At 40.2% G+C, this 19,850-nt stretch overlaps 1 protein-coding gene across 2 annotated transcripts; it reads left to right on the top strand.

Annotated features, from left to right (window-relative positions):
- Positions 1 to 7,980: 7,980 nt before the first annotated feature.
- LOC149024347 (protein DA1-related 2-like) lies at positions 7,981 to 16,851 on the top strand. 2 transcript variants are annotated; one of them, XM_089142929.1, is made up of 12 exons: positions 7,981 to 8,443; positions 8,642 to 8,799; positions 9,128 to 9,209; positions 9,420 to 9,552; positions 10,168 to 10,288; positions 10,470 to 10,553; positions 11,136 to 11,255; positions 11,500 to 11,712; positions 11,795 to 11,857; positions 11,989 to 12,104; positions 16,028 to 16,086; positions 16,203 to 16,851. In XM_089142929.1, the coding sequence occupies exons 1-12, from the start codon at positions 8,398 to 8,400 to the stop codon at positions 16,520 to 16,522; spliced, it is 1,515 nt and encodes a 504-aa protein (XP_088999055.1). In that variant the 5' UTR covers positions 7,981 to 8,397; the 3' UTR covers positions 16,523 to 16,851. The 2 variants fall into 2 exon arrangements, with proteins under 2 accessions (XP_088999055.1, XP_088999056.1); XM_089142930.1 differs by having other exon boundaries at positions 8,666 to 8,799.
- Positions 16,852 to 19,850: the final 2,999 nt, after the last annotated feature.

Raw genomic sequence — 19,850 nt, forward strand, 5'->3', positions numbered from 1 at the left:
AGCCATACTCTTCACTTGTCCCTGTGACGGTTCTGGAATATGTGAATGTTCCACAAATACCATCAATATGATTAGGAATGAAACTATTCCAAGTTTCTTTCTTGATTTTGTTGATCAAATTCAAGATCCAGATTTAAAGAAACAATATCTTGAACAAGTTAAAGCTTCTTTGATTCCTCAACCTATTCCCACAGAACATTCCAATTACAACCTTAACAACATTTACAATCGGTTTAAACCGACTCCCTCAATATCTTCTCCCCCAAATAATGACTATAGAATTCAAACCCTTGAGACACTGACCAAAGGTCTCAAACAAGAAGTCACCCAAATTAAGCTGGAGTTAAACCTTCTCCGGGGACAACTCTCTAACATTTCCACACAAGCAACTACGGCTCAAACCCCTGAACAATATGTTCCCATCAATACTGAACAATCACCTGACCATTTTGTCCCTAGGCAAGACTTCAACCAATTAATCAATAGCATCCATTTCCAGCAATGGCATGTTCGAGTTCATCTCGTCATCTGTGATTCCTTCACCCTATCCACCATTGCCCTCGTCGATACTGGTGCGCTTCTAACTGCATCAAGGAGGGACTTGTCCCTACTCAATTTTATGAAAAGACTACCCATAGACTTTCTGGTGCTAATGGCCAGAGTCTCGGTGTCAATTACAAATTATCACACGTTTGCATTCACAACAACCAAATACGTCTTAGGCAGGTGTTCATCCTTGTTAAAGATATCATTACCAATGTCATCTTAGGGCAACCATTTCTTGAAATGATTAAACCATTTACTGTAACTGATACTGGAATAACCACCAACATTCAAGGAAAAGAGATATTTTTTGAATTCTTGGAAAAATCCCAGATTTCTCAAATCAATCAATTAAAAACCATTGCTTTTTCGGCAATTAACCAAATTCAAAATCATTTTCCACCTTTACAAATTTCAAAATTTGCATCATTTGTTTACAACAAAGACAACGCATCATCGCATCATCATTGCATTCCTGACCTATTTATACCTCCATTTTCCAGGAATCTGTACACTCCCAACATGGCTACCCCTCAAACCACCTCTTCCAACACTGCCATCAAACAAAAGACCTCTTATGGCAACAGGTCTGCCCAAGACTCCTCTTTTGCAGCCAAGAACAACACCCAGGCCATCGTTGCCTCAAACAAACCATACTCTCACATTGTTGCTGGTGCCAGCTCCAAGCCCACAGGTACTACCTCTCTTGTGCCTGAAACAACTCAAACAACAATGACTACCCGATCCCGAACCAACACCTCAACCACCTCCGGGAAAAGTCAATACATTACCCGACCCTTCATACCAACGCTCTTAGCAATTGAACCCTCTTGGGCCAAGAACAACGATGCCCTAACCATTGCCCGTAGACTCTTCTGGCAAGGCTGGGACTATTACTCCACCAACCCAGGGAAATCCCAAGAATACTATGAATACATCCTAGTTGACACTGAGTCTGTCATCTGGAAGCAAACAATGGATAGAAATGACCCCTCATTGGTGACTCACACCACTATTATTATTCTCAAGGTTCTCACACCTGAAGAATGGGGTGCCGCACCACTTCAGTGTCGGACTTTCTCCAACTCTGCATACCAACCCAACCAATATCATTATTTTGATTATATTGATGCATGGCACCATGCATTCTTCTTTCAAAATAAAGCAAACCGCCATTCTTGGTTCTTCTGCTTCGCACATAAATTCCCTGTGCACACGACATTTCCTTACTGGTTCAACCAGTGGTGGGCAACTATGGGACCACTTGAAGCAATCCTACCAAATTCTGTGGCAGAAGCCTTCACTGTCTTTTGCCAGCATACAACGACCTGCCCAACAACACCGGACCTACTCAGGTTCTTTGTCCATTGCAAGCTGGCATGGATAATGTACTGGGAATATCTCATTGCTGAACAATCTAGTGCAGCCACCAAAACTGCACCTGACAACGAATGGACAATTCCGTGTCTAGCACGGTCTTACCATATTAAATGGTGGGACAGTTGCGACACATCCAAATGTAGCATTCCGGCCCTCATTAAGTCCCTGACGGGCCTTGAACCAATACCAACAACTTCTCAAACCTCATCTACTAGCAGCAGGAAAGCCAAACTCTTGGCTAAACAGGCTTTGCTCGAAGCCCAAATTGCAGCTCTTGATGAAGAAGACGAGGAAGAAGAATATGACCAATCCATCAGTGATTCTCTGATGCATCACTGCCACATTGGACAATATGCTCAGGATCCAGCGGATGAAGATGAAGATGATGAAGATGATCTTCTCGCGAGTCTGTTGCTTCATCCCCCTTTGTTCGTGTGACAAGCAACGCGGCGAGGACGCGGACGTCCTAAGAATACCACCAATGTCACCGGCAAAGGCAAAAGGCCTTCTGCCTGAACAATCCTTCCAGTTCCCAGGATGCGAAGATGGGAAACCGTTAACCATAACGGCATCAAAGAATGGTCCGTAAGCCGTGACGGTAATATCAGCACCCTTTTACCCAGGGTAAAATATGGGTTACCGTTACTATTCCGGCCCTGAATAGTCTGACGTGTCCTGTCGGTAAAAAGGGCAACCGGTTCATCATTCTGGTTTAAGAATGGTCCAGCCAATATCCGGCTTGGTCAAATTGGATAAAATCAACCAGCCAAAACCCGGCTCAGCCAAATTGGGTTAAACAAATTGAACCAGACCAATAGGGAAAACAGTGTTGATGACACATGGAATGCCCTGGAATGGTTCATCATCTATAATTTCTACATCCAACGGTGCAAGATGAAGATTTGCATCCAATGGTGTAAAACAAGCTTACCAAATCATGGCAACATCAACGGTGCAAGATGAAGATCTGCATCCAATGGTGTAAAACAAGCTTATCAAATCAATGCAACATCAAGGGTCAAGAATCAAGCCTCCAATCGGACGGTCGAGGTTAAAAGAATCTAGCCTCCAATCGGACGGTCAAGGTTGAAAGGAATCTTATCCCACCAACCTTATCTTCACTTTATCCTTGAAGATTGCTAGCAATCCAAAAGGACTTAATCATGGCCATCAATCTTGATTTCATGGCATCCGACGGATGACCATCTTCTACAAAGACCCTCCTTCTTCTATAAATTGAAGGGTGCTCTCAAAGGAGAGGAGGTGGCTTTCTTTGCAAGATTAGAGAGTTCAGAGGAGTGCTCCTCTAGGAATAGGATTTCTTCCCCCTTCCTCACCTCTGTATCATCTTGTAATGGTTGTAACAATGCTGTAACAATGTCCTTCACCACAAAAGATCCTAATCTACCCCTGGTATATATATATATATATATATATATATTAAATAGGGCTTCAAAACATGAATTTCTCAAAAGTGTTATTGATGCTCCAAAAGTCCTAATTCCTTCTTTGGTCTTCTTATAAATTATAGAAGGGTCTTACCTAGTTTTTCAAGATCTTCTATTTGTATCATTACTGTACTCTTGATCCATCTACCAAATCCGTCAATGTCTGAGATAGATCTTCTTCCATATTCCGATAGAACTCCCAACTTAGTATTATCTCCATCTACTTTCATTGGTTCGGAGTGTAATCCAATGGTTTCAATTTGGAAAGCCCACAGTTGCCTTCTTCCCACACTCTGGATTTTTTGACCTATAATGGATTTTCAGGTTAGTATTTCGAGGGATTTCACAATCCTAGTCGCAACCCCAATCTTAATCCCCACCCCCACCCGAACCCAATACCTAGACCTACACCTAGCCCAACCCCTATACCAACACCAACACCAACACCAACATCAAACCCAACCCCAAGTGTGAAACCCAGCCCTAACCTTGACCCGGAAACCTTGTTGTTTGTAGGTCCGATGACCCGAAGTAAAGTAAGAAGTCAGCTTTGGGCCATCCCAGTAGAGGACTTGGTGTCTGGCTTTGAATCCATGAAAGTTGATGATGAGGTTCTATTTATGGAAACTGAATCCTGATGAAGATCTAATTAGTTGATGGACTTGGAGTGCTCTCTATCTTGGTTTGAAGGCATTTCTACCTATTAGGTAAGTCACTTGACTTGTGTGCAAAACCCCTTTAGGATTGGATTTGATCTGGACCTTCAATTCCCTGTTTTGGTCTTGCTGTCAGCATTGGTCGACTGATTGGTCGACTGGGCCAGTCGACCAATCCACTCGACCAATGAGTGCTGTCTTTGGCAATTAGGTTGTTCTTGCTCTATTTAAGTCCAACCTCGAGTCCACTTCGTATTTGCTGCCTCCAAACCCTCTGGAACGAACCAAAGACCTCTGCAAGTCATCTCTCTTGCATCCTTGGTGTTTTCTTGACGGATCTTCGTCGGAACTCTTCTTTTTGCATCAAAAGGTATGTCTACTCTCTCTTCTTCTCCTCCATCTTTGTTTTTCTTTCCTTTTTGAGTTGAGACAGTAGAAGAGATGCTGCATCCTCTGTTGCAAACATCTCTGAACATGTTCTCATGATCATCCTAAGGATTTAAGGCTAGAACAATGATCTTAACCATGATCATTGCAAGCTTTTGAAGGATTCATGATCAAACCATGATTTAATCTCTGTTAAACTTCTAATCTGAATTCTGATCTCTTTGGATCTTCTTTTGATTGATCATGTTAGTAGTAATTACTGTGTTTTCTTTCCATGATCCATAATCCATAGATTTCTAGATGTTCTCTTCTACCATACTATGTGTTCTTCATGATGCATGATAGTTACATATATGGTAGGTTTTATTTCCTTATTTAGATTTATGCTTCTAAGCCTTATTCCATGAAGACCTATGTATGTTCTCATGTTTTCATTACCAAAAGCAATGATCCATCCTCCTATTGTTCTTGTCTTTGTTTTCTATTTCAAATTCATCAAGATCCATGTTTGAGTTAATTATGGTAACTTTTTGTTTCCTAATTTGGATCTTGATACCTTGATTTGATTAGTGTTTTGAGGTCCCCTATATGTTAGAATACTACTGATGTAGTCTATCCCTTGATTAGTATCCTTTTGAACCACCAAATTCGGATTTCATATCTTAAAACTCCGATTTTATAGGCTCTATCGTCGCATTGGTCGATGATTGGTCGATGGACCACTCGACCAATCCACTCGACCAATGAGTACGGCAACTCCAGTTTGGTCTGTTTCGGATGTTTTGATATCTTTGCTGTTAGGGATCTTTCCTAATATGTTGTATATACTTGTTTAGGACCTTCTTCTCAAGTTTGCCAAGATCTTACTTGATTTCTTAGGATTCCTTGCGAGTTATAAAAGGTAAGGATGGTTATTTTCCTTAATTACATAGATAGCATGAATCTAGTTTCTATATTTGAATATCATTAATATGTTTCCTAAATTAGATTCTTACAATGATATACTACTGTTGCATAGCTTTGATTACAGTAGCATTACTTATTCATATTGAATTGATTCATGTATGATTTACTTACCGATGTTATACAAGTGATTGTAATTACTGATTTCTTTCCACATATGAAGTTACCATATATGTGATGATATGAATTGATGCATGTGTATGCTTCGTATGGTTTGGAAAGGAGAGGTGTCCTTTCGACACTTCGTCCTTGGACTACTACGGGAATATTATGGGATGTTTCCGGAGATGCCCTCTGGACACCTTCCTAAAGCAGTGGATGACATATCTAGGATTGTCTAGTAGTGTTTGGCTAGGATGTCCCGTTATGTCGGACCCTAATCGGAGGGGTATTGAGACCGAACGACCCGTGGTAGCAATGGGGATTCATGGGCGCTCAAGACCGGTAACCAACCCGTGAGAGGACAGGAATCACATTGTGGGGGCCATTTATTGGTAGGGTTGCATATGGTTAGACTTGGGCTCACGGGCGCTTAAGACCGGTAACCAACCCGTGAGAGGACGTGAGAGCTTCCGTTTACCATATGTGGATGATCAATAGGGTTGATGAGTCCGTAGTCCGAGTTGGTCGGTGCCATAGGATACGGCGACTCTAGTGTGAAGGATACCGGAAAGGATTGTCGGGACGAGGAATGGAAGTATCCGGATCCGACTTGATGTAACTAAGTAGAAGACTTGCATTTGGCTAGGTTTTACACCCCGACATGCGCCGTACTTATACCAAATGGTTGTGAGAGAGTGTGTTGACTTAACCCCCTGCCAAGGTTTGTCCTGAGGGATGAAGGACCCATTACCAAACGGCTGCTCAAGACCGGTGAAATGATCCGTGAGAGAATCCAAGATATCTTAAATGGTTGAGGATGTGAGTGGACTTTCCTAAAGAAGTACGGTGCTATGACTTAAAGCATGTCTGCCAATAGAGACCAGCATACATAGAGTTAGATTCATTTATTCATTGTTTGTCTCATATCATATTGCATTATGTTTGTTCTGGAATCCTGCCATTTATGTTATTATGGATTTTTAACTGCCTTACTGAGTTTCTTCGAAACTCATTCCTTTATTGTACAATGTTGTTAGACTATCCTGCAGGTACTGAGTACTATGACGGTCCCTATGAAGAAGCGCAAGGCGAAGAGACATATCTCCAGGAAGGTGATTGCGGTTACCACAATTACTCTGAAGATTCTGCGGGTGGTTATGCTCCGTACGATGCTTAGTCCGACCATTGAGTGGAAGCGTCCTTGTGCTATTTATGAGATTTACACCTACAAGGATGTTGTCTATAAAGTGGAGAACAATTTAGTTACCCAATGTACTTGTTACTGGGATTAGGTTTTGTCTAGTTTATTCTTTTAGAGCTACTTTTCCGCTGGATGTAAAGTGGGATTTTTGCTTCACTTTACTTATCTGTTTGATACTCTGATTATATCTATTATTCTGATTCAGTTATGATTCATTCTTTCTTTATTGGATCTATGATTTATCTTCCGCACTCTTGTTATGGTTGTTCATGATTATGTTATTGTTTATGTGGGAGGTTGATCACTCGATACCTGATCTTCGGGCTGTGGATCACACTCTCGGGTATGCCAGATAGGGTACCGGCTGGGAGGGCGTGACACCAAGTCCCAACCCAAACCTTTAACCCTCAGTCCCAACCTCAACCCCGAACCCATGTACATGCGTAGCACCCTTGCATTGCATCCACCCCCTTGCACCCACAGCTCCAATTGCCCACCTGGTGGATGAAGGGAAGGGCCAGAGGAGGGCATATTATTAAGTGTGTATAGCATTTTTCTTACTATTATTTTGGTAAAATATTGTATATAACGAGTCTGAATTAATCAACAATCCCAAGGATGTAAGGGAAAAGAAAGGGGGGGGGGGAATTGTCGGAATTGAGCTCTACACCATTGATATACTGGAAGTCCCATCTCTAAGATATGGGACCCTTGATCCTTGTAATGGGATCCCCACCATATCAATTATGTCGAGTCATCCCCTCCCTCCCTTAGTAACCATCATTATGGACTTCTCTCTTAGGTAAAGATCAACTATCCATTTGTAGCAATGGGGATAAATATGAATCCTACATGAAGCATGGGTTGCATGCGTATCTCCTATTTCTAAGAATATAGATCCTCGGATGATCCCTTAGGTCTCCTCTCTGACTATGTGGATCTTATATATACATGATATGATTCTCCCTTGAGTTTAACTAGGAGATGCCAACACATCGAGGTGGTGTGTGACATTGTACAGATCTCCCTTTTTCCTTTTTTTCGATAGAATTATAGGGTTCTTTCACCCTCAATCCTCATTTTGAGAACCAAAATTTGAAGGGAATTTTTTTTCTTCCGTGAAAATTTGAAGGGAAAATTACAATCACATGGATTACATGAGTGGCTAGATTGGGAATTATACATTTTGCGGTCGATGTCGCTCTCCCGCGAAAAAGAACCTTCCAAATTCCCCTATGCACGGTTTGTTCTTTTTAATCCGAGAAAAAAAGAACGTTGGGAGATTTGTTTGCTTCCAAAATTCAAAACTTTGCAAATGGAAAAAGCAGAAGAACCAAAGGCTCCGATGTCCATGCGTGCGCCTCCCGCAGCTTCTCTCTTCAGTTCTCGACCGTCCACCGCTACTTTCCTTCCTTCCCTTCTCACCTCAGCAGATTCCCTTGCACCACCTAAAACTATCTTTTTTAATGGATCGCTTACTTTCTTCTTCATTCCTTTCCAAGACAAGAATCTCTCTCTCTCTCCCTCTCACAGCCAGGTAGACGTAGATTCTCTCCATCGCTTTTTATTATGCTTTATACCTCTGATCTCTGTTCCAAGTATTTGTAGGTTCTTTCTTCTTCATCATCTCCTTTCCCACTTCCCTTTCTAAATCTCATCACTGTTTCCTTTTCATCCCGTCCAAAATTTGCACAATTAACGCACTTGTTCAATACCGATGGCTTCTTCAGAAGTTAACCATCTAGCTCAGTCTTGCGTCTACGGTGCGTATCCCTTTCGGATTACATCTTCGTTTTGTTTGTTTGTATTTGTGACCCGTAATGTGTTTGAGAAAATGATTTGTACCTGTACCACTAGAAATGAGAACCTAATAGCTTTCAATATTAAAGTTGCTTCAGGTGGAGTGTTTACTGACTCTTCATCTGATGTTCTAGTATTGATTTTTGATTGAGGTGAAACAGGGCAATTTGTTTCCTCATATGCAGAGAGAAAGTCTCGCTTCATGAAATGGATTGGCAAAGTCTTTAAAGTGGGCTCAGGCCGTAGAGTAATGGGTGGTCGGCATCCCCAATTTCTTGGCGATGAGAACATTGTGTCTCGTGCTCCTACTAGATCTACGGTATATTCATTTCTGAGTTTGACTTCAGATTTCTTTCTCGGTTTATTATGTTCTAGTTCTTTCTTATGATGATAATTGTATAGAATCAAAAGAATCGAGTTTCTTGTGTAAAATTAGTTATTGTTTGGAAATTCTATTTCCAGATTGAAAGTTCTATAGGTGGATTTATACTTACATTACTAAAAACAGATTCATTTGAGTTTATCTCAGCTTTTATGAGAAATGGTTGCTTAAAATTTTGGCTACTTTACTTCTTCTGAGTTCTTCCCCCAGTTCTCTGGATTTAAGTGTCAACAATTTCTATGTTTAAGCTTTGTTTTATTATCAGGATGAGAGATCGAGAACTGAGAACGATGAGTTGGACCATGCAATTGCACTTTCTCTGGCAGAGGATTCTAAAAAACGTCAGGGTATGCTGCTATTTATATTGTGTGCTCAACAAAACCCTTACAGAAGAACATATTTTCTGAATCACTCTGACTCGTGGATGATGATTTGTCCACTTTGTTGAGCTTTCGTATAGGTTCTCTCTCCCTATTAAAGTGGGTTACCTTGAAATCCTTATAATGCCTTTTGCTGTGAAATCAGTTATGATATCTTGAGAATGTTGGTTTGTTCAGGGTACAGAAGTCGCAAAGACAATGACGAAGAACTTGCTAGAGCACTTCAAGAAAGCACAAATACTTCTGGATATCCTCCGTATCCCCCTTACCCTCCTTACCCTCCGTCACAATATTTCCCTGGAGGATATAGGTTAGTTTGATGGAAATTTTCCTTTTCTCTTTCCCGCAATGTTACTGCTTTCCCTTGGTTATCATAACTTAATGAGTTGATCCAGCATAATTGAGTCCGTCATTTTTTATGGGCCTAATCACCTAGTCAGAATGTCAATGCCTTGATGAGCCTCAATTACAGTTGTAGAAATTAAAAACCAAGTTGTTTCTTTCCCAAGTCACGACTTTTCTAGAACTTACTGAATTAAAATATCACCTTAATCAGCTACACCTACATACTCTTTGATTTATCCTAGCTTCATTTAAATTCCCCATGGATATATTACTGAGTCACAGGGATCAATGTTGAATCGATGTGGCAATGCAACACTTCCCTCTAAATGGATACGATAAGAAACACTTGATATCTGAATTTTTAAGGTTAAACTTATTTTTCAAACTGGTTAGGCACAGTAATCAAATAGAAGAACTAAGTTAATATTTTCTACTAATAATGCTAAATTCCATTCTACCATTCACTGAGTTGTTTGTTAATTTTCATGGTTAGTTTTTCATACCTTGGAAAATTGATTTCAAATTCTAAACCTCTTTCTGATAGTCATTGATCATGGAAATATTGATGTGCACATTGCAGAACATGTGGTGGCTGTAATGGTAACATAGGCTACGGAAGTTACTTAGGATGTATGGGAACTTATTGGCACCCAGATTGTTTCCGTTGCCATGCTTGTCGTTGCCCAATCACTGAGAGTGAGGTATGTGGTCCCTGAGACATGTTGATCCCCCCCCCCTCTTGTTAGTGATTTACTTTTTACCAAGAAATCATGAACAACACATGATTCAATAAGGCAGCTGTAGAGCCAACATGCTATGTATCTTAAAATACTGAATTTATATGTCCACCTCTTACAAAAATTTTTTTCTGTTGAATCAAAGTTTTCTTTGTCAGGGAGGCATCCATACCACAAGTCATGTTTCAAAGAGTTGCACCATCCCAAATGTGAAGTCTGCTTCAGTTTTGTAAGGAAATACTATTCTGGATTTGAATTCATTTTTTTTTTGGGGGGGGGGGGGGGGGGGGGTGTGTTCTTTCATTCTTCACTAAGTGTGACTATGGCATTGGTTTTACTTGTCCCCAAGTTCTTTCTTTGTATGTATGTTATTTTGTTCTTATTGATAAGAAGGGATTCTTTTTTACTTATAATTCATAAATAGTCCTCACAATACATTTGAAGTTGCACAATTGGTTCAATCTTAGCTTTTCCATCTCTATGTACTCTGCAACTTTGTTTCCCAGTTATAGTGAGGGTACAAAGCTACAACTGTGACTTCTTATAATGGGTGATGTCCTACAATGATGACTAATAGTTGTTGTATGGTTATTTGTATGCTGTAAAATATTATGGACTATCATATCATAATGCATTGGATGGCTTCTATGTACCTATTAATGGCATGCAACGTGCTTGGGGGAAAAAATTAGCTTCTTTTTCTGGTCCTGGAATACCCAGTTGTGGGGTGGTCATGTTTTCTTATGAATACACTTACAATTTTTTCATATAATAGCAAGTTTTTGGTTCTAATTATTTCCTTTCTTATCAGATCCCTACAAATGCAAGTGGATTAATTGAGTATAGATCTCATCCATTTTGGTGTCAAAAATACTGTCCTTCACATGAGTATGATAATACAGTTCGTTGTTGCAGTTGTGAGCGGTTGGAGGTACAATAACTTTCACCATTTCCTGAACAAGAAGGATGAAGACTGGTCCTCTTCTATTTTATTGTATTATTGAGGAACTTTGGTGCTTTAGTCATTCTCCCGTCTATATATCTCCCTGCATATGCTTTTACTGACTGTTACCCAAAAAAAATGCTTTTACCAACAAAACATTTTTGGTCCAAATTAGTTCACATGCCATGCTTGATTTTCAGTTCCTGCATGGTGATTTGTTATTGTGATGCAGTCATGTAATACAAAATACATTTCTTTGGATGATGGGCGGAGTTTATGCTTTGAATGCATGGAATCTGCTATCATGGATACGGGTGACTGCCAACCCCTTTACCATTCCATCAGAGATTTCTATGAAGGAATGAATATGAAGCTAGATCAACAGATTCCCATGCTGCTGGTTGAAAGGCAAGCCCTCAACGAGGCTATTGAGGGGGAGAAAAATGTAAGTGATGAACTCTTGCTATACCAGTTCCATACTTCATCTATGCAATTACCCTTAATTTAAAACCAATCCTTCTTTCCAGGGCCACCATCACATGCCTGAGACAAGGGGTTTATGTCTGTCTGAAGAGCAGACTGTCAGCGGAGTATGACCATGCATCTATAACTTCGTTTTTGTTTTTTTCCCTTTTTCATAAAACAAACTTTATCTGCATTTTTCTTTTCAGGTATCAATTCTTTATTATAATTTTTTTCATTCCCTTCATAACATATTTAGATACTTCGGAGGCCAAGAATTGGGGGGAACCGGCTTACAGGCATGAGAACACAATCCCAAAAGCTAACTCGGAAGTGTGAGGTTACAGCTATCCTTGTTCTGTATGGTCTCCCAAGGTAATGTTATTAATATGTGTTTGGATTTCATGTTTTATCACCTTTTTTTTCTTATATTCACTGTGCTGCTGAATCCAATCTTCAGTTTAGTATATAGTAGTTCATGGTATAAGCCATGGGGTATTTAAATTAAATGGGTCTGATAAATCTCATGTGGCCATTCCTTGGGTGCAAAACTAAAAGACAACGGTTGAAAGAGAAAAGAAAAAAGAGAAAAATAATAGATAACAAGAGATTGGTTTTTCTACTTTATGTGGCAAACAGCCTCTCCACAAAGTGGGATTAATGCTCTGTACATTATGATGCTCCCAAACCCTTCAATTGTGGGAGCCTCGTGCACTGGGTATGTTGTTTGTTGTTTGTCTAGTTAAACTGAAAAGCTGGAAAGGGGTTAGACAGTGCTGTCTTTTAACTATTAAGGAAATCAAAATTATTTGTTGTGTTGACTTAATTTATTCTGTTTTGGATGACCCTTGTATCCAAGAAGACTTCTTTAGAGGTTTTAAAACAAATCCAGAAAGTACTGTTTTTGCCCGCGAAGCCATATTACAAATCAATGATGGGGATGGAAGTGCAAGATGACTATATGCATGTGAACATATTATGTTTTCTTTTCCCCATGCACTTTTGATGCTGGCAAGTAGAATAACCTTTATGTTTCCAGATGGCAAACCGTTTCCTTGTATTCTAAATTTATTAAAAGCATCTTGGTTTAAGGTGAATTTTGTGATTCAAACACATAGTCTTCCCCCCTCTCCCCTTTTCCACCTCCCCCTTTTACAGTGTGGTACATGTTAGAATTACCTGAATATCTGGAAATAGGTAAATGATCTCCTACATCATCTGAGGCAGTGGAGTAAATTTAGTTGGTCAAAATAGTGTACCTCCTCTAAGTATTGTTCTATTGTGCAATTTTTTATGGGCTGTATGATTTGTGATCCCGGTGGATGTGTTTTGAGTACTTCAGTATTGGAATAAATACACAAGAATGCCATCTAACATCACAATATCTAGACATGGAATAGGGGTTATGAACAAGGCTGGCTGCAGGGTATCTCAGGTAAAAGAAAAGGCTTGGGAAAGAAAGGCATAGCTACAGGGCACTCAACCACTGGGGTGGTAGTAATGGTTTTTTTTTTTTTGGTTGTTGTTGTGGGGTGGGGAAGAAGGCTGCAGATAAGGGCAGTTGAAGGTTTGGGCTCAAAGTGGAAACAGAAAAGATCATTGGGTATTTCTTTAGTACAAGTTGAGTTGTAATGAGTAAAGATGAGGAGAGATTCTTGCAGAGTGAAGGGTTTATGGGGAAGGGGCGACTAGTGCTTCAAGATTAGAGTTCTGGAATCAAGTTGAACTGGAAGTTGCAAGGACCTGTGAAACATGCAGAGGAAGGGGATAGTGATTGCGGCAGGTTGAGGAAAGGGGATTCAGGTGTGTTGGAAGTAGAGTTGGGTGCAGTTTGGAAATAGGTAAGAGGTTGAAGAGGGATGGTGAGGGCTTGTGAATTCATGGGTGATGAGAGGTTGCAGGAAAGGTTTGAGTTGATTTTCTGGGAGGGGTTTTTGAAGACGGGAGGTTTCATGGGCTGAAGATCCAGGTTCGAGATGTTCGACGCCAAGGGTATGCACTGGCATCACAGGACCTGTTGCATAGGCCCTGCTTGTGGCAGGGTCAAGGATTTCTGGTAGGCTTCTGGTTTCCTGGAGTTGCATGAAGAAGAGACAAGAGGTACCCAGTGGTGTAGAGGAGAATGAGAGAGTTTCAGGGGATTGTATCTGAAGAAACCGGGTGCACCAGAGGACATTTGTAGGAAAGAAGAAACGAGGTTGCAGGGTATGTTCTGGTGCTTGTCTATGGTGGATCAGGCAGCAGAAGAAAAACGTAGGGTTTTGCAAGATGATAGTATAGCAGCAGCAGATTCACAATGGCCTCATGCAGAGGAAGTTTTGGATGACTGAGGATCAGTGGATCCCACTGACTTGGAATATCATTTCGAGGAATACATAAACAATGACCATAGAGGTCTCTGACACCATGATAATTGCAGTAAAATAGTGTAGTTTATTATAGAGTTTGAAATAAATTCATAAGGATATCATCTAGTATGTCAGTTATCTAAACTTGGAACCCAGTACCAGTACAGAAAGATTAAGGGAAATGAATATAGTATTTACACTTATGCAATTTTACACATCTAATATTACACATCTTATTCGGTGACTAGTGTTAGAACAGTGGGGGGACAAAGTAATGAATTCCCAATAACAGTTGGGCTACATCAAGGGTCAACTTTAAGCCCATATCTATTTGCACTGGTAATGGATGAATTAACCAAAGACATTCAAGATGAGGTCCCCTGGTGTATGCTTTTTGCGGATGATATTGTGTTGGTTGATGAAACCCAAGTGGGAATTAATACCAAATTAGAATCATGGAGAGTAGCTTTGGAATCAAAAGGCTTTAAACTTAGTAGATCGAAGACAGAATATCTAGTTTGTAACTTTAGTCATGATCGGGCAGATGATGAAGTGGTGATACTTGACGATAAAGAGATTTCCATAGAGTGATTGTTTTAGGTACCTAGGTTCAATCATAAGTAAAAGAGGTGATTTAGAGGATGAGGTTTCCCAAAGAATTAAAATAGGGTGGATGAAGTGGAGAGGTGCGTCCGGGGTCTTATGTGATCGGTGTATTCCATTAAAGCTTAAAGGAAAATTTTATAGGACCGTTGTTCGACCAGCTATGATGTACGGTGCAGAGTGTTGGGCTATTAAAAAGAATCATATAGATAAACTCAGTGTAGCAGAAATGAGGATGCAAAGATGGATGAGTGGCAAAACTAGGATGGATAAGATAAGAAACAATCATATTAGAGTTGGTCTGGGAGTTGCTCCCATAAGTGATAAGCTTAGAGAAAGTCATTTGAGGTGGCACGGGCACATTCAATGGAGACCTATAAATGCTCCTGTTCGGAGAAGTGATATAATCCATATTGAAGGAACTAGAAGAACTAGGGGTAGACCTAAGATAACCTTAAGAGAAGTGGTGAGAAAGGATATGTATAGCTTAGCCTTGTATCTAGCATGGCCTCGAACAGAACTGATTGGAGGGCAAGAATCCATGTAGCCGACCCCATTTAGTTGGGACAAGGCTTATTGCTGTTGTTGTTGTTGTTGTTGTTTATAATATTGGTCATAATTGAAGCACTGCAATAAACACGTCTTTGGTTCTATTTCAAGCTGTTCTGAGTTCTCTAGCTGCTCTAACATATCTTTAGTTTCTAGTGAGAAGTTTGGTAGGAAGGGATGGGACAGCTTCCTATAAAGCTGGAATATGATACAATCATGATGCAACTTTAATGTTTGTACCATAATAAAATCGGTTTTCTTCTGAACATATTACTGTTCCACAATGTTACAAAAACAAGCCTTGTCCCAACTAAATGGTGTTGGCTACCCTCCACAACATTGACTTCCGAAAATATCCCCCATATCAAACATGTAGAGACAAACAATTCTAAACAGATCCTTTTAATGACAAACTTGGTCATGCCATTTGTAGGAAGCTTTCTTATCCCTTTCTTAAAATCAGACTAACATGTACATGATGGAAATTATGGTCACGAAATTAAATTTCTATAGTGGCTTACCTATTTTGCTGCCTATGTACCCTTTATTTATTAGTTTAGTTAGTTTTTCTTCCAAGTAGAAGTATATGTCATATTTGTGTCTTGTTCCAAAGTTTTCTCCGCACTCAAAATTGAGACCAGCTGATTCTAAACAAAAATTAGTTTTTCTTCCAAGTAGAAGTTTATGTCATATTTGTGTCTTGTTCCAAAGTTCTCTCTGCACTTAAAATTGAGACCAGCTGACTGTATTTTAAAAATAAAAATAAAAAGCCTTAATATCATTTATTATGAGATGCAGATTACTAACAGGATCTATCCTTGCCCATGAATTGATGCATGGATGGTTACGTCTGAAAGGTAACACTATATTCCAGATCCTTTCTACCGTTGCTTTATCTCAAATCCCATCTACCTTCTGATTATAAGAATTTTCTCAAGAATGTTCCTTTTGTCATCATATTTCAAACCAATAGGATACCGCAACCTAAGCCCTGAAGTGGAGGAAGGCATCTGTCAGGTGCTCTCTCACATGTGGCTCGAGTCAGAAGTCATGCCTGGATCAAGAAGCATGCCATCCACATCAACGGGTCCATCTCCATCTTATTCATCATCTAAAAAAGGTAGTAAATCCGAGGTTGAGAAGAAGCTAGGTGAATTCTTCATGCACCAGATTGCTCAAGACACATCAACAGCCTATGGAGAAGGATTCCGAGCTGCCAATGCTGCTGTCACTAGATATGGGTTACGTAGTACTCTGGAACATATTCGCCTGACAGGATACTTCCCATTGTAAGTACAGTAGCAGTGGATACATGATATCAGAGGATGCTTCATTAACTAGGCATCATCCTTGAGATGATTTACTGCTGCACATTGGAAGGATTTAGCTGATTGTGGGAACATGGATCAAATCCCCTTGGTTTTAATGGGGTTATTGAGAGTTGTTTGTTAAATATGGCTTTTTCCAAATGTAATAATATGCATGTATCTATTACTTTCCTGAACCTACATATCTTTTGTAAATACATTTTCACACATACTTCAGAGAAACTAACTACAAATCTTCTTCACAAACTGAACTGCCACCTAAATAATACGGCTAAATAAGATGTATGAACATTTTTGCCCCCAAATTTTCTAGTAAAAAGTTGCTGGCTTATCCCTTGTTCAGGTTTGTTCTTTGTATGCCTACTTCATGATGGCTTTTGATACAATTATGTTCCTAATCATAAGCAGCAGGTTTTGCCAATCTGTTGTCATTGGTGCTGTTTCTGAATGATGAAGAAAATTTTAAGCTGCTTCTTGTGATGAAAATTCATGAACTTTCTATAAATCCCATGTCTAATACCCCCTCCATGATGGCTTTCCTACCTGTACGGTGGTGATGGAAAATTGTGCATGAGTAGATTGTTCTATCAGCCTTGAACTGATCTGAGATCAGCTCAGTCACTTGCCCATCATGGGATTTTGTTCAGGAAGGGAAACATTCTCTAGTTCCAAGAGGGGCATGTTGGGGTTGGAACAGTGTCCTAGTTGGTAAAGACTTGTCAAGGGGTTAGTCAAGAAGTAGGAAATGGGGTGACCACGAGTATACACACAGATTCCTGGCCACCAAACCAACCAACTCATGGAATTACATCCCCCCCCCCCCCCCCCACCCCAAAGAAAAACCCCTGTGGATCCATCTCTTGTCTCTAAACTAATCAACTGGGACCTGAAGCAATGGAAATTTTGCCTTCTAAGATCTGTTGTCAATGTGCATGAAGTTGCTGCACTGCTAGATCTCCCTCCCTCCCAACACTTTGAAGATGCATGGATATTGTTACTTTCATGGAATGGTAAGTTTATGTTAAATCTGCATAGTACACTGCTAACTTCTTCCTCTATACAGGGCACTTGTGGGTCAACTTCTTCACCATTCCAACACTGGAAATCTATATGGAGGATCAAGAAAATGCACAAGTGAAGAACTTTACTTGGAGAGCAGCACATGATGCACTTGTAATAATGAAATCTATGAAATCCAGCCCAAACCCTAGCCTGGACACCCTGTCGGTTTTGGATGAAGAAGAGTTTGATTGATGTTTGACCTTGAACTTGGACCTTGAGTACAGTGTTGATATCTTTGGAGGTCCTAGAAATCAGGTCAGACCTCTCCCTTAGTGTATATCCGAAGACCCGAAGTGAAGGAGGAAGTCTTTGTGGGCCATCTCAGTGGAAGACATGGGGTTTGAATCAAAACCCATGGAGATTGATGATGGAGTTCCCTACTTGGAAACCTTGTATGATTTGGGATGAACTGCATCTTGATGTTGAAGAGCTTGGTTGATGGACTTGAGGCCTAGATGGACTTGTTTTGGAAGGTCCCTTAATGCTAGGTGAGTTGATTGCTGAGTTGGGAGAATCCCCATAAAAAATCTTGAGGTTTGGAGCTTCATTTTCCCTGTTTTGGGCTTGCTGTCAACCTGGGTCGATTGGGCCAAGCTACCCAGCCAGGCTACCTAGTGACAAGGGCTTATGTGTAATTTTTGGATTTTTAGGGTTTTGAAGCTCTATTTATTAGAATTTTGTGACGATCAGCCCCATTATGTTTCTAAGCCTTTGGAGAACGTGGGAAGGACCTTAGAACCTCCTCTTCATAGTCAAGGAAGATCCCCAAGCATCCGTTTGAGTTTCTCCATTGAATCTTCTTCTACAAGGTTAGTAATCGATCGGTTTCTCTCTAGATCTACTCTCTCTTCTATTTCTTCTAATTGTTTTGATTGTGAGGAAGGTATTACACTTTTGTAATAGCCTATTCTCTGATCCTCATATTCTTAGAGTGACTCCCCATTCACTCTATGTTTTTCATTGAAGCCTTATAGTTATGTTCCATGTTTTTGATCTGGCATGAGACCATGAGTTACTCTCTCTTTTGTTTTCTATCTACCTCTGTGATTGTAAGAAAGATCTCACGCCATTGTTACAACCTTTCCTTCTATCCCCATAATTTTTGGGTGAATCCCTTTTCCCTCGTTTACTTTGAGAAGCTGTTGTTGGTTGATTTTGAAGGAAAATTTTAGGGTAACCTTCAAGAATGAGTATCCATTCGAAGACCTTGATTTCTTTTCATGATTAGAACCCTCCCAATGCCAATTCTTGATTTTGAAATACTATTCTTTCTTTCCTAGAGTGAATTCCCATTCTCTCCAGTCTTTTCATGAGAAACACGGACTCTCTTCAGTAAAACCCTAATTTTATGGTTCGATTAGAACTCTATTCCATTGACCTTGTTTGATGCTTAGACCTTCATAGATAGTATTAGTATGTTGTTGGGGAACTCCCTATGAAATCCAGCCCAAACCCTAGCCTTGACACCCTATCTGTTTTGGATGAAGTGGGGCTTGTTTGATGTTTGACCTTGAAGTTGGACCTTGAGTACAATGTTGATATCTTTGGAAGGTCCTAGGAAGTCAAGTCAGATGTCTCCCTTAGTGTAGATCCAAAGTCCCAAAGTGAAGGAAGAAGACTTGGTGTGCCATCTTAGTTGAAGACATGGTGTTTGACCCAAAACCCATAGAAATTGATGATGGAGTTCTCTTTTGAAAAACTTGTCTGTTATAGAGATGAACTGCACCTTAATGCTTAAAAACTTGGTTGATGGACTTAAAGCCTAGTTGGACATGATTTGAAGGCATTTCTCTATGCTAGGTGAGCCATATGTTGAGTTGAGAAAAACCCATTTCAATTGGAAAAAGGTTGGGCCTTGAAGTCCCTGACTAAGCCTACTGTCAGGCTTGGTCGACTGGGCCAGTTGACCAAGCAGTCGACCAACAGGGACAGCAAGATTGTGTAAGATCCTCTGCTTAGGGTTTTAATGCTCTATTTAATAGGACTTCGTGTTTCTTAGCCTCCTTTGTTTCTAAAACCCCTAGAGAACGTGGGAAGCCTCTCTCAAAACCCCTCTTGGTGTTGTGGAAGATCCCCAAGCATTCTACTAAGTTTCTATTTTGGTTTCTCTCAGTCGAAGGTTGCTATTCTACCTCTTTCCTCTCTAATCTCTTCTCTCTACTGTTCTAGCTTATTGTTTTGATTGTGAAGAAGGTATTACTGTGAAACCCAGCCCTAACCTAACCCTAACC

Source organism: Hakea prostrata, chromosome 2, assembly GCF_041222555.1.
Source record: "Hakea prostrata isolate BN-2017 chromosome 2, UWA_Hpros_2, whole genome shotgun sequence".
Classification (NCBI taxonomy): domain Eukaryota; kingdom Viridiplantae; phylum Streptophyta; class Magnoliopsida; order Proteales; family Proteaceae; genus Hakea; species Hakea prostrata.